Source organism: Cervus elaphus, chromosome 20, assembly GCF_910594005.1.
Source record: "Cervus elaphus chromosome 20, mCerEla1.1, whole genome shotgun sequence".
Classification (NCBI taxonomy): Eukaryota; Metazoa; Chordata; class Mammalia; order Artiodactyla; family Cervidae; genus Cervus; species Cervus elaphus.
The window spans coordinates 117,844,501-117,859,936 of NC_057834.1; the positions used below are offsets into that span (position 1 = coordinate 117,844,501).

The 15,436-nt window shown below is 48.3% G+C and overlaps 1 protein-coding gene across 1 annotated transcript in view; it reads left to right on the forward strand.

The window, feature by feature from the left end:
* AGBL4 (AGBL carboxypeptidase 4) overlaps positions 1-15,436 on the forward strand; it is a 1,406,543-nt gene that overhangs the window by 1,269,639 nt on the left and 121,468 nt on the right. The window contains exon 8 of the mRNA XM_043876377.1: positions 10,756-10,870. Within this exon, the coding sequence (XP_043732312.1) occupies positions 10,756-10,870 (115 nt within the window). The remainder of the gene's footprint in view (positions 1-10,755; positions 10,871-15,436) is intronic.

Sequence of the window (15,436 nt, forward strand, 5' to 3'; positions counted from 1 at the left end):
CACTGGAAGGACTGAAGCTGAAACTGAAGCTCCAATATTTTGGCCACCTGATATGAAAAGTCGCTGGAAAAAACCCTGATGCTGGGAAAGATTGAGGGCAGGAGAGGGGGACAGCAGAGAATAAAATGGTTGGATGGCATCACCAACTTAATGGGCATGAATCTGAGCAAACTTGGGGAGGTGGTAAAGGACAGGGGAGCTTGGCCAAGCACTATTCTAAGCACTTTACATATTTTATGTTATTTTGTTGATTTAACCTAATATGTTGGATTGATTTGATTATATTAAGTTTTCTATGTCAGAGAAACTAATATTAGCTACATTTTTACATATGAAAAAACAGAATTTTGGAGAAGTTAAGTAATTTATCTCATTTTTGTCTCAAAATGGCCATGAGGTCAAAAGGATATGATAAAACCAATAGAGGTGAGGCAGCATGCTGCTCTGGAAATAATGACTATTTGCCATCAGACAGTCTTGGGGTCAAATACTGGCTCTGCCACTTCCTAGCAGTTCAGTTTCCTCAAGTGTAAAAAATAATAATAATGGATTGGCCCAAAATTTCATTTGGGTTTTTCATTGCATCTCATGGAAAAAGTCAACTGAACATTTTGGGCAGCCCAATATACCAATACCTATCTGCGATGGCTGTTATGAAGCTGGCATGAGATGAATGTAAACAAACACCCAGTCCTGTGTCTGACATGCAGCAGACCCTCAACAGATGTCACCCCCTTCCTCATGGGGATCTGAGAAGAGGAGGCAGGTAATCTGACTTGTCAACTCTAAGGCAGTCTGCAAACACATAGGGTCTTCTTTTCCCAGTTCAAGTTCTTACAGGGCTGTGGTCAGGCACTGCTGCCTCCCTCTTTGTTTCAGACAAGGAGCCTGAGCTTCAGAGGGAGTGAGTGATCACCCAAAGACAAGAAGCTCAGAGGCTTGGCTAGGGGTTCTGGATTCCCCAGTCAGCCACCTTAGCTACCTCCTTGGCATCTCCCTTCCAGCTTCCTTCTTCCCCTGTCCTTGCAATAACCTCTCCCAGGGCTGTCCGGATTGTACCACCTCCTTTACTGGCAGCCATCTGTCAGTTACTAATCTTGGCAGCAGCCCTATTCCCCCAGCTGATCAGATGCAACTATTTTGTCCTTGTTTGTGAAAAGACAGTAGCCTTACTACTGATACTTTATCCCTGGCAGCCCAAACTCCCATACTTGCCCCCTCTGTGGGCAGCAGACAGAGGGCAGGGTCATGATCCCTTTTACAGATGAGGCCTGAAGCACAGAGAAGTCTGTAGTTCTCAGACGCTCTCTCCATTGAACCTGCCTTCCCCCAAAAGGAGTCTGAAAGGTGCTGAGTTTATCAATGGACTCAGCTGCTGTCAAAAGCTGCTGTCCTGCAGCTTTTCAACCAACTCTTTATTCTTTGGCAGAGATTTTGAATGCCTTCCACCACCTTCTCAAGGTCACCTCCAAACTCCTCAGCATGACATTGACAATTCTCCATGACCTGGCTCTTGCCACATCTCACTATATGCCAGTCCCACACACAACCTAATCCCTGGAAGAACTCTCTTCTTCCCACCACTGGGCTTCTGCATCTGCTGCTTCTTTGCCTAGGAGGTCTTGTGCCCACTCTTTGCCACCTGGCAAATACCCCCTCCTCTCCCAAGGTCCATTTCAAGTACGTGCTCCGGGCCAAAGGATGTTCAAACTACTGCACAATTGCACTCATCTCACACGCTAGCTGCTTAAAATCCTCCAAGCCAGGCTTCAACAGTACATGAACCAAGAATTTTCAGATGTTCAAACTGGATTTAGAAAAGGCAGAGAAACCTGAGATCAAATTGCCAACATCTGTTGGATCACAGAAAAAGCAAGAGAGTTCCAGAAAAACATCTACTTCTGCTTTATTCACTACACCAAAGCCTTTGACTGTGTGGATCATAACAAACTGTGGAAAATTCTTCAAGAGATGGGAATATCAGACCACCTTACCTGCCTCCTGAGAAATCTACAGGCCAAGAAGCAATAGTTAGAACTGGACATGGAATAACACACTGGTCCCAAATTGGGGAAGGAGTATGTCAAGGCTTTATATTGTCACCCTGATTATTTAACTTCTATGCAAAGTACATCATGTAAAATGCTGGGCTGGATGAAGCACAAGCTTGAATCCATATTGCTGGGAGGAATATGAATAACCTCAGATATGCAGACGTCACCACCTTTATGGCAGAAAGCAAAGAGGGACTAAAGAGCTTTTTGATGAAAGTGAAAGAGGAGAGTGAAAAGGCTGTCTTAAAACTCAGTATTCAAAAACCGAAGATCATGGCATCCGGTCCCATCACTTCATGGTAAATAGATAGGGGGAAAGTGGAAACAGTGACAGATTTTATTTTCTTGGACTCCAAAATCACTGCAGATGGTGACTGCAGCCATGAAATTAAAAGACGTTTGCTCCTTGGAAGAAAAGCTATGACTAACCTGGACAGCATATTGAAAAGCAGAGACTGTACTTTGCCAACAAAGGTCCATCTAGTCAAAGCTATGGTTTTTCTAGTAGTCATGTATGGATGTGAGAGTTGAGTTCCAAAGAACTGATGCTTTTGAATGTGGTGTTGGAGAAGACTTTAGAGAGTCTCTTGGACTGCAAGAAGATTCAACCAGTTCATCCTAAAGGAAATCAGTACTGAATATTCATTGGAAAGACTGATGCTGAAGCTGAAACTCCAATACTTTGGCCACCTGATGTGAAGAACTGATTCACTGGAAAAGACCCTGGTGCCGGGAAAGATTGAAAGAGGGAGGAGAATGGGATGACAGAGGATGAGATGGTTAGATGGCATCACTGACTCGATGGACATGAGTTTGAACAAGCTCTGGGAGATGGTAAAGGACAGGGAATCCTGGCATGCTGCAGCCCACGGGGTCGCAAAGAATCTGACACGACAGAGCGACCAAACCAAACTGGGCCCCTGGCCCACTCCCTTCAGCCCCCTGCCTTGGGTCTGCATTGTGGGTTGCTCAATAGTCATCTTTTTTGCCCCGATTTGTTACATGTTTGTTTTGCATTTTTTTTTTTTTTTGTTCTCCCTTTAAACCTGAACTTATTGAGGCCCCGGGCGGGATCTTAGAGTGCCATTTTCTGCATTTGTGAAATGGGCATTGTCTTATTCATCTCGTGGGACTGTTTGAGGAACAAACTCTGTCTTGGCTTAGGATACTAAATCTGAGTTCAGAAAGAGGAACCTCCATTCACACAGTCAGTAAAGTGCAGGAAGAGCTTTGAAGCCGGGTCTCCCAAGCCTTTACCCTCTCAGGGGTGGGAAGCACTAGAAGGCCAAGCTTCTCACCTGGAAGAACACAGTGCTCAGGCTGGCCCACAGCAGCCAATGTGCACGGCAGGTGAGACTGTGCAGGCTCAGGGTGAGGTGGCGTACCCCGGATCACACAGCTAATTCATGGTGGATGTGGCCCTGGGGCCTGTCTCCCAAGTCCTGGTCTTCCTCTGTCCCCATCTCTGTAACTGTCCCTTGAGACGCACAATTCATCCTTCCAGAGACAGCTCAACACAGGCAGCATTCCCCCACTTCACCAGTGAGGAACGGAGGCAGGGTCTTCCCCGAGGGTCTCCCAGCCCCCTGGGGATACCCCAGACTACAGCCACATGGGGCTCAGCTCAGGCTCTCTTCCCTAGACCCACGTCTCAGCTGGACCCCACCCCAGCCTCCCTTGTTCTGGGGAGGGTGGTAGAATCTAAGGCCTGGGAGGATGAGAACCTTTGGTTCTGTTAACTCCTTTTCCCCATTAACTGGCTCAGTGACCTTGAATAGAGGACAGACATGTGAGGCCTGGTCATCCCCATCTGGCTGGGACCTCGGTTCTCGCAGCCGAGCTGCTGCTGCATCTGCTGCTGGGAGCAGAGTGAAGTCCTGTTGTGGCAGAGCTCGGCATGGGTGGCGTTTAGGGGGGGCAGGGCTGTGACTTTCTCAAGGCTCTGCTTGGTGGGGGGATGGCTGCTCCTCCAAAGCCCCACTCTTGGCCTCTGTGCAGCTGAACTGTCCTCCCTCTCAGGCTGCGATGTGAGAGGTCAAGGTCATTCCCACATGGTCCTGTGACAGTGTGTGTGTGAGCGGGGTCTCTGGAGCCTCGCTGCCTGGAACTAAAGCTCAGCCCTCCCTCTTGGTACAGGGTGACCTTGGGGTCCCGCAACCTCTCTGTGTCTCAGTCCCTTTTTCTCAAAAGGGAAATAATAATAGGAATTCTGCCTCAGAGGGTTGTTGTGGTGATGAAATGAGTTAGTGTCCATAAAAATGTAAGATGGTGCTTGGGGTGCAGTCAGCGCTGAGTAAGTACTATTTATAGAGGAGGAGGCAGCCTTACTGGGGCATCTTCCAGGTGCGGGGCGTGCTTCCTCTAATCCTCACTGGGAACCCAAACCCAGGTGTGTGACTCCTGTAGCAGATCTGCCTTCATTCCTCGGCTCCTTCTCCAGAACAGCCATTAGCTGAGCCCTTCCATTTACCTGCTGGGAGACCGGGATGCAAGTCAGAAGTCTGGCCAGGACTTGATCTCAGGTCCAGGGAGTGTCCTTGCCCTGAAGCTTCCTGGAGTTGGTGGGACATCGCTCACTGAAAAGTCCCATCTGCAGAGCACTTGTCCACTCCAGGCCCTTTGTAAATGAACCCTTAAGCCCACCTGTGTGAAACGCTGCCATGGGGAGGTACTCCCCCTCTGGAGACGGCTGGGCAGTGGGCGTAGCTGAGGTTTCAGACTTGCACACAGCCACCGGGACACCTGAGTCAGAGTCCTATCACTCTCACCCCCTCACTGGGACCCCCATCAAGTCCTCAACTCTCAGAGCCTCTTTCTCTGCCTATGAAGTAGCACCAACCTCGTCCTCCAGGGCCTGCCGTGAGGATTTATGGAGCCCCGCTCCAGGTGCCAAGGGGCCCACCAGGCCCTCTCTTGGGAGCTCACTCCTCAGGGGTGTCCTGTGGGGGCACGCAAAGGATGGGGAGAACCCGCATGTGCGTGCAAACACACACTCACAACCACCAGGACACCAAGACACACACACTCTCTCTCTCTCTCTCACACACACACACTCTCTCTCTCTCACACTCACAACCACCAGGACACCAGGACCAAGCCCAAGCTGAGATCGCCCACAGTGCAGTGGTGACCTTGGCCCCTTCCTCCCTCCTCTCTCTCACTATTTTCCTCCCTCCTCTACCCTGCACCTCTTCTTCATCTCCTCCTCCCCCCTCCCTCCCATACAGCCTCAGATATACATGAAACTAGATCCAGGAAGGGGTTGTCATGGGGCCTTTTGCTTTCCCAAGCTTGTCTTTTCATCTGTGAAATGGGCAGAGTTGGAGAAGGGGGGGTGAGAACTTAGACTCTGTGAATGTCAGGCTCTTCAGGGCCAGCCTTCCTGGAATTCCATAACCTGGGTCCTTGGGCTCAGCTAAGGGCAGTCAGGGTAGAGCCTAGAGGACCCCTGTCACATGACCCACACTCAGCCCAGCAGAGACATACCCCTAACCCGACCCCAAATGTCCTGCTTCAAGCCTGGGCTCTTCCTACTGTGTATCCTTCCTCTTAGTAGAGAAGAGCAGCAATACTTTACACAGAACTCTCTAGAGAAAAATCATGCAGGCATATATCCAAATAATTTGCAAATCCCATGCAAATAGACTCCTGGTTTATCCCATCTTGGTTTCATGGAAAGGGTACCACTTTGAAACCAGTAGAACTGGACCTGAATCCCAGTCAGGCCCCCCTGGGAGACACTCAGCAAATGATGCCACCACCCTGACTTGGTTTCCGTGTCTGAAAAATGGACTCAATCCAGCTACTGAACATAGTAGTACCTGTCACTGAACCATCTCTCTCTTTCTTTGTGACTGCATCACATGGCTTGTGGGATCTTAGTTCCCTGACCAGGGATTCAGCTTGTGCCCTCAGCAGTGAAAGCATAGATTCCTAGCCATTGGACGGCCAGGAAATTCCCTGGTCCATCTTTATTCATTCATTTCACACATAAATATTGAGCATTTGCCTTGCCCCAGTGCTGAGCTGGGCGCTGACAAAATCCTGGCCAAGAACGGGAGCTGTGTCCTTGCCCTCCTGGAGCTCACAGCCTGGACAGAAGATAGATTTGCACAGCAGATGCAAGCCTCAGTCCCCCACACTCAGAGGTACTGAAACTACAATTTTCCTTACATTTCTAAAACTGCACTCAGTTTCCGTTTCGAGGCCCCATTCTGCCAGGTTCCAGAAACTTAATCTCTGTAATCTTGGTGTCACCTTTCCCCAAGGTTGTATGACTTAAGCCAAGACTTCTGCTGCTCCTGGGGGTGATAGACAGGTAGTCTTCTCATCAGTGTCGTCATCTATCCACAATGCTTACCCTCCATCAGTGGCATCCTTGTGACTCTCTGGGTCTTGGTCACTGCAGAGCCCCTGCAGGTCACCACCATGCCAGACCCTGGTTTCTGACTGCAAGCCTCTTTATCTTTGCTGGCTCTCTGCTAGGTTTGCACCCCTACCACCACCTTGTCCACCTTCAGGACATCCATCCATTATTATTACTTCCCTCCAAACTGCATTCCAGGCTGCAGCCAGGGGAAACTCTCTCCAAAGGCCAGATCTGACCCTGACCTTGGCAATGGCTCTCCTGAGCTGTTCATATTCTTCAGCAGGATCGGCAAGCCCCCATTTACCTCTCCTGCTTCTCTCTCAACATCCTCCCACCCCACACCTTCAGCCAAACCAAATAAGAGCAATGAGTAAACAACACACTTCCTATGTGCTGGGCACTTTGCTCACATTAACTAACTCAGATCCTTATAATACTATTCTTCTTCTTAATTGGTGAGGAAACTGAGAAACAGAGAGGTTAAGGCCACAGTTTAGTCCAGTTTCAATGTCTGTGCCCTTAGTCATGAAGCTATGCCACCTGGAACTGAAGAACTCTCTTAAGAAACAGGTTGTCTTCTGTCTCGCCTCCTAATCTCTGTGTAAGACTTCCCCCGCCTGGAACACTGTCTCCTGGCACCTCTATCATCTGGTTCACTCTACTCATTCTTTAAGTTTCCACAACACCTTCTTGACTCCCAGGCTGGGTCAGGAGACCTCGGGGTTCCTAGGACTCCTTGTGCTGTTCCCATCTGTTGGGGTCCTTTAATGGACTGGAACCTTGTGGTACGGAGTCGACGATAAGAAAGTGAAAGAGAGAAAGAGAGAGAGAGAAAGAGAGAGAGAGAGAGACAAAAAAGACCCGGGGACCTAAGCTCTGGTGGAGCAAAGGTGCTTTAATGATTTTCTTATGAGTATATATAGGCTGTGATACAAGAAACTTCTTTTGGGAATGATAGAGATCAGAAAACCAAACGTACAGCAACCGTTACCAAGGGAACAGGGGTAATGTTAGTCACAAGGTCAGGACACAATCCATATCTCAAGAAAGGGGAACGAGACTAAGCAGTTTTGTCCTAAAGAGAATGTTTACTAAAGGAGACCCAAGCCTGCCTCACACAATGACCTTAGTCCCTGGGAGCAGCGTGCTGTTCCGCTTGAAGAGGGACAAAGGACTCATCAGAGACAGCACGTAGAAATCCTCCCGTCAAACATTCCCTGACACCCATCAGAGCCCTTGTTGGTAGGAGCTGCTCTCCCCCCATGCACCCCTCTGAGCAGGAACCTATTACGCATCTTGGAATGCCAAGCTGCTCCTGGCATGGACCTGATCCTGCGCATGTTTATAGAATGAGTAATTATCAGCTCAACTAACACTCTACTTTGTCCAGGTCAAATGAATTCCTGGGGCTACTCTACCAATGGGCATTTATTGGGCTCCTGCTGCATGCCTGGCTCTGTACAGCGGGAGAAACAGCAACATTGAACTTTTAGTTGTGGCTTACTTGGTGCTGGTCACCGTGGCCAGGCAAGGTCAGCACAGGGCAGTGAGGTTGGCCACCCAGCTTCCATTTCCAAACTCTGCCACTTTCCCTCCTCTTCCTCCACCCTCTCTAGCCCCCAGTCCTGCTTTCTTCTGCCTTCCTAATGAAGGATCTGCAAATGTGTTTACTGAATGTGCTCTCATAAAGTCACTTAGGTCAAAGGTTGAAAGCAGTGGAGGTAGTAAAAATCAGAATGCAGCCTAGAATTAGGTGTTGTGGTCTATGAAGTTGACTGACCATAGGATCTGGGAACAAGGATACTGAATTGGAGAAGCCAACAAACCAACAACTGAAGCCAACAACTGAAGGGGCAGAGACTGATCTTCAGGGGGTGGATTGTGTCTCCCAGAAGGAGGAAGTGTGGTCTCCTCATTTGACAGATGTGGATTCTGCTACTTTGAGGTAAAGGAATGAAGTAGGTGGAATCATAACCTGTCACTGTGGGATGCATCCTTGGGAATCACTGTGTTCTTTCATCTAAGTTTAAAGATGAGCCAAAACTAGAAGCCAGGTTCTCTGACTGCTGGTTTGTTGGCTTCTCCAATTCAGTATCCTTGTTCCCAGATCCCACGGTCAGTCAACTTCAAAGACCACAACACCTAATTCTAGGCTGCATTCTGATTTTTACTACCCCCACTGCTTTCAACCTTTGATCTAAGTGACTTTCATGAGAGCACATTACAATGTTCAGGTGCTGGGACCAGCAGTCAAAATACAGGAGTTCTAAGTCAGTCCCACAGAATTCTTCCAGATCACTACCTCTATATCAGGTTGAGGAAACTGGTCAGAGAAAACTAACAACCAATGAGGAGTCCATGCAGATCTCCAAGTCCTCACACTCTCTGCTTCCTTCGTCCATTCCATGCTTTTGGCCCATACTGGGGGATGGCATTTCCTCTCCACTCTTGCTCTGACATTTCTCCTCATTTTCCACTTCACTTACCACCCCCTCCCCACACCAAATAAAAGTGAAAGATCTCCTCCCAATTTCCTCCTCAATACGAAAGATTCCTGTTGAACTGAGTCTGACCTCTAGCCAAGAGATGAATCTAAAACTTCTGCTTTCCTTGCCCCATGCTCACTCTGGGTGGCTGCAGCCTCCAGTCTGGCTTTGTTTCCTCTCATCCTCTTATTAGTTGCTTGATCTGCAGCCCAATTAATCTGGTCATCTGTGAAGGAGGATGGCTCACAATGAACTACTCCATTTCCAGAAGCCATTCTCTGAGGCAGTATGGCCAGGCCCTGAGCAATGTCTGGCTCCTTGATGGAGGGCTGCCCCGGGAGCTGGGGTCAATTAGTGGACAGATTAAGCAATTATTAGCCCCTAACAAGGGTGCTTGGCATCATTACCCTGCCTATTTACTGGCAAACTACAGCTTTCATATGAAAACCAACAAATAAATTAGGGCATCTGGTCTACCGCCGCGTCAGCCATGCAGTAAATGATGTCCAACTGGCTCTCGGCTGCCAATGGATTCTCAGCCCAAGATATCCCTCCCTGGTCACAGCAGCTCTGGAACGTGCCACAGAGTGACTTATCATTCCAAGAGCTAAGTGCCTGCCACTGGGCACATGGATTGTTCTTAGTTACCCCGCTGCTTCCTCCTGTCTGGCTGTCAAAACCTACATATCTGTCAGGGCCCAGCTCAAAGCTTCTTTCTCCTTGATACATTTTCTGCTCTCTCCAGCAGGGGAAGGGCTCTCTCTGTTCTCCTTCTGTGCTTTTGGAAGGGTTGTGTGCTCTCCTGTCACTTTCCAGCATGGCAGGTGTCTCATGGAATGCCAGAGTTCCATTCTGTCTATTTTTTTCAGGTCTCCAAGGAATAAGTAGAAACATGGAGAAAAAGAGGATCAGGGCAAAGACTCAGTTCTTGTTTTCTTACCTCCTCCCTTGTAGATGTGTGCAGGCCATGGCCAGGACATCAACAAAGGTGGTGACAGGGTCAGGTTTGCACTTCAGGACAGTCCCTCTGGCGGTAGTGATAAGGGCACCTTCCAGAGGTGGTTGCTATCACCTAGGCCAGCTCTGGTTGCTCTCATCCAGGCCAGATGTGATGGTGGCCTAGAAGAGAGGCAGGGGGATGGAGATGAGGGGCAGATTTGCTCTTTTCAAAGAAGAGACTTGGGGACTGCCTGACTATAGGAGGAGAGTCATGGAGGAGACAGTCCTAAATCTGGTGACTGGGAGGCAAGGTGGTATTTGTCCTAGTGAGAAGCAGAGAAGGCAGCCAGCCCTGGAGTCTGGAAGCAGAGGACCCTTTAAGTGGGGAAAGGAGCAGAGGTATTGACAAAACCTCCCTGTCTTTTTGTGACTTCTCTCTGTTTCCTGGTGTACCCTTCAGCCTCACGAGGACTGAGACCTCTTAAGGTCCTCACCCCTCAATCATCCAAACTAATGTCAGCCTTTAGCTAGCAGTGGACACATTAGGGAGCAACTCTGCTTTTATTGTTCAGAGTTATCCTGCCTCTCCCCTATCTCTGTCGAGACTCCAAGGCATAGCTCACATGCTGTCTTTTCCTGGAGGCCCTTCCTGTCCTCTTGAGCAGGACATGCTGTCCTCCAGGCCTTGACCTTCAATATTACGTCTTGAGCTGTCTCCTGGAAACAGAGATATTATTTGTAAAATTCACTGGGCAACCCCTAATTCATAGCCATGTACCCACAGTGGCTAACAACATAGGCCCCCAAATCACCCATTGATCTCTCATTGTTTTTCCCAGCTGAGGAAAGGTGCTCCCTCCTTCCTGAAACATGTCGACACTAACCCAGATGCTTCTCTTTTTCGCAGGGATCATTGACTTCCTCATAAGCCAGCACCCTATTGCTCGTGTCCTACGGGAACACCTGGTCTTCAAGATTGCACCCATGCTCAATCCTGATGGTGTCTACCTGGGCAATTACAGGTGAGGGATGGGGGAGAATGCTTGGGTGGGGGTATGAAAGCAAGAAGAAAAAGGGGCTGTTTTTGAGGAGGAATTTTCTTCACCCATGAGTTCATCAGAAGTTTCACCCCAGCTCCTGAGGATGTGATGGGCTGATCTTGGCTAGCTCATGCATAGTCATGTGAGATCACTTGCTGGAGTTTCCTGGGCAGTTTGCTGGATCAGGAACCAGGAGACCTAGTATCAGTTTTGGTGCCTACTTCCTAGGTAACCTTGGGGAATTCACTTTCCCTCTCTGATGCATTGCAGTTTCTCTTGCATAATTAAGATAATAATTACTTCCCTGGCAGGGCACTTGTGAGCATCAGTGCTCACAAAGAAACAGTAGCAATGAATGTGCTTTTGAGCATATGGTGGTGATGACAGTTACCATTTTGTTTCTGGATTTCTTCTTGGAGATTATTAATGAAGGAGAGCGGCAGCCTGCATCACGTGGGCAGCATTTCTCTTTGGTGTGAGCATACTGGCTGGCCCCACACTTCACTCATGCACTTCACATCTTGAACTCTTTCTCCTGGCTTAGCCCCATAATTTACAGCCAAAAATTCCACTGCCCGGGGAACCATCTGCTGAGAGAACATTGAATCCTCTGAGAAAGAGTGCGTTATTAGCCGTATTTCACCTTTGAGGCAACACACGGGCCCAAAGTCTTACAACCAGTAAATCGTTGACTAACTTCACTGCCCAAATTATACAACTTGAGAGCTGATTGGTCCTAGAATTCCCAAGGTGATATTCAAGCTCCCCAGCTTTGATGCAAGACTCTGTGTGACCTGTTGCCTCACCCCCCACCCTCTAGTCTTAGAATCATTGCTCTGGCCACTCTAAGGAAGGCCTGGTTCCTTACACAGGTCCTGTTGGGGACTGATACCTCACCTTCATAAAGGCCCTCTGTCCAGGGCTTCCTAGTCCCTTCCTCATCTCACTTTGTGTGTTTTTGTGTTAGTTGCTCAGTGACCCCACGGACAGTAGCCCACCAGGCTTCTCTGTTCATGGAATTCTCCAGGTAAGACTACTGGAGTGGATAGCCATTCCCTTCTCCAGGAGATCTTCCCAACTCAGGGATCAAACTCAGATCTCCTGCACTGCAGGCAGATTCTTTACTCTTTGAACTACCAGGGAAGACCCCTCATCTCACTAATCCTTCCTTACAAATCAGCTTGTACCTCTTCTTCCGAAAAACATCCCCCAATCCCCCAAACAGAATTGGCCATTCCCTTCTCTGAGCTCCCACAGGCTTGGATATTGAATGTGTCTTACCCCACTGCAAGGACCCCGTGGTCCTAAAACCACCAGAGGGAAAACACTGAGCCTTAATGGTCCTTGTGTTCCCCAGTGCCTATCATCAGGGATCAGCATGTGGTAGATGCTCAAAAAGAGTTTGGTGGATACAAGAAAAAAAAAAAAGAGAGAAATGACTTTCCTGATGAAGGCACTGAGATTCAGAGATCAAATGGGACTTGCCCAAGGTCAGTGGCAGAACTCAGACCAGAACCCACATTTCCTGACATCCCATCAGGTCCTTTTGAAACAGAGCTGGTTTAATGCTTTCCCAGAGTGTGGCAGTTGGATCCACAGAGGCTTCCTAGTACCCCTGGGTATGAGTTAGAGAGAACCCATGGGATGCATGATGCCTTAATTAAAGACAGTTTTGCTTCTTCTTAATTGGCTCAAGTGATGGTTCATTAGCACTGGCAGGTTTTTATGGCTGTTGCAGGCCTGGGAGCAGTGCCTTTCCACCTTTCCTGGACAGAATGCAATGTTGGCGATAATGGTAGTGGAAGGACCATTTGATTGATGTTAACATTTCTGTTTAATTACAAGAGCAGCCATGGTTAGAGAGAGGTCAGTACTGTCCAGTCCACGTACTTATTTATGTCATCATCTGCTGTCCGGGGATGACCAGTTGGAAAGAGGTCTTTGACCTTGGCCAAAATGCCTCCTCTTTCTGGGCTTCAGATGGCCAGTGCGGGTGGTGCTGGGGAGGTAACTGTTTCCTGTATGTCCCCAAGCTGTCCAAGTTTTATGATTTGGGGCTTTCAGGATAAAAGAATTCCGCCCCTCAGAAATGGTGCTGTACTGAAGTTTAAAAGCCCAGCCTTCTCCCAGAGAGAGTATGTGATTCTCATTACAAGAGCTGAAGAAAATCTCTAACCACAGGCATTAATCCTCTTGCTAAAACAGCTCTGAGTAGCAACAAAAAACCTATCAATCATGAAAATTCACCATTAAATATTTGGAGGATGTGAAAAATAATAATCAAGTCTACAAATGGAGAGCTTCAAGGTACCTTAGGGGTTCTGTAGGCCAGCCCCTCACAGAGCTACCCTACTGGCCACAGCACAGCGTCCCATGGTTTGGTGGGACTTGCCCAGGCATTGTAGGGGGAGAATGGATTCAGAGTTCAAGTAAATTAAGGGAAACATACAGTTAGGCAAAGTTAAACACTCTCTTCTACACTAAGATTTTTCCATTTTGAATATGCCAGTAAACAGAAATCCCAAGAGGGGAATAAAGTGTTCAGTGTTTCCCAAAGAAACCCCTTTCCCCACTGGCCCTCACCTGCCCCACTACCACCCTGTCCCCAGGGGTGTCAAGGGCTATAAAACACCTGGAAAATGCCAGCCCAAGGACTCTGCCTGCTCACCAGTGCCATGTCAGGCACTCACACATGTGTCTCATTTAATGCTAGCAGCAACTCTGTGAAGAAGGATCTTTGTGAAGCTTTCTGTGCTTGAAAATAATAAAAATCTACTCCATGCCCTCCAGGTGCCTCTTCTCCCCCCAACCCTCCTCCTCTTTTTCCTTCTCTTTTTCTTCTCCTATGCTAAAGAACCATGTAATCAAATCTAGAAAGAGGAATCAGATTTCCCAGCTTTGACCATACAAAGCTGTCTGATTCTTTGTGACCCCATGGACTATACAGTCCACGGAATTCTCTAGGCCAGAATACTGGAGTGGGTAGCTCTTCCCTTCTCCAGGGGATCTTCCCAACCCAGGGATCGAACCAGGATCTGCTGCATTGCAGGTGGATTCTTTACCAGTTGAGCTACCAGAGAAGCCCTATATTTAATAATACAAGTACCAATACCATGGTATTTATAGTAAAATAGACAAGGTGCACTCTAGCACTTAATGGCTGGTGATGACACCTGTCCCATGATAGATGATGTACTTTATGTAAAAGAGCAGCAGTGTTTACTTACTAGACTCCTATGTGTGCTCCCAAACTCTGGCTTATGGGAGGAGTAGAGAGAACCAGAGTTATAGCAGCCACCGTACGCTCTCTGGCAGCCCTGCATAACAGGAGCTGGTGTAACAGGAGATAGCAACAGTATTATGGCATCTAATAAAAACACAGGCCAACTATACGGTCTGTCTCACTTTTGTTTGTTAGCTCCGATTGCAGCCATGAAATTAAAAGACGCTTACTCCTTGGAAGGAAAGTTATGACCAACCTAGATAGCATATTAAAGAGCAGAGACATTACTTTGCCAACAAAGGTCCATCTGGTCAAGGCCATGGTTTTTCCAGTGGTCATGTATGGATGTGAGAGTTGGAGTGTGAAGAAAGCTGAGCGCCGAAGAATTGATGCTTTTGAACTGTGGTGTTGGAGAAGACTCTTGAGAGTCCCTTGGACTGCAAGGAGATCCAGCCAGTCCATCCTGAAGGAGATCAGTCCTGGGTGTTCATTGGAAGGACTGATGTTGAAGCTGAAACTCCAATACTTTGGCCACCTCATGTGAAGAGTTGACTCATTGGAAAAGACCCTGATGCTGGGAGGGATTGGGGGCAGGAGGAGAAGGGGACAACAGAGGATGAGGTGGCTGGATGGCATCACCGACTCGATGGGCATGAGTTTGAGTAAACTCAATTCAGTTGAGTGATGGACAGGGAGGCCTGGCGTGCTGCGATTCATGGGATCGCAAAGAGTCGGTCACGACTGAGTGACTGAACTGAACTGAACTGAAGTTGTGTCTGACTCTTTAGAAATCCCATGGACTATAGCCCACAAGGCTCCTCTGTCTGTGGGATTTCCCAGGCAAGAATACTGGAGTGGGTTGCCATTTCCTTCTCCAGAGGATCTTCCTGACCCAGAGATCGAACCCCTGTCTCCTGCATTGACAGGTGGATTCTTTACCACTGAGTCACCAGGGAAGCCCTGTCTTTGCTGTCTCTGTCTCACTTACTACACTCTAATAACACTGGCCATTTTCTGCAGTTTAGGTCTGAGATTTAATGTCACTTCACAGAAAGGCCAGGCTTCCCTAGTGGCTCAGAATATAAAGAACCTGCCTGCAATACGGCAGATATGAGTTCGATCCCTGGGTCGAGAAGACCCCCTGGAGAAGGGAATAGCAGCCCACTCCAGTATTCTTGCCTGGAGAAATCCATGGACAGAGGAGCCTGGCAGGCTACAGTCCACGGGGTCAGAAAGAGTCAGACATGACTGAGCGACTAATATACACACACACACACACACACACACAGAAAGGCCTGCCTAGATTCTCCAATATAAATTAGGTT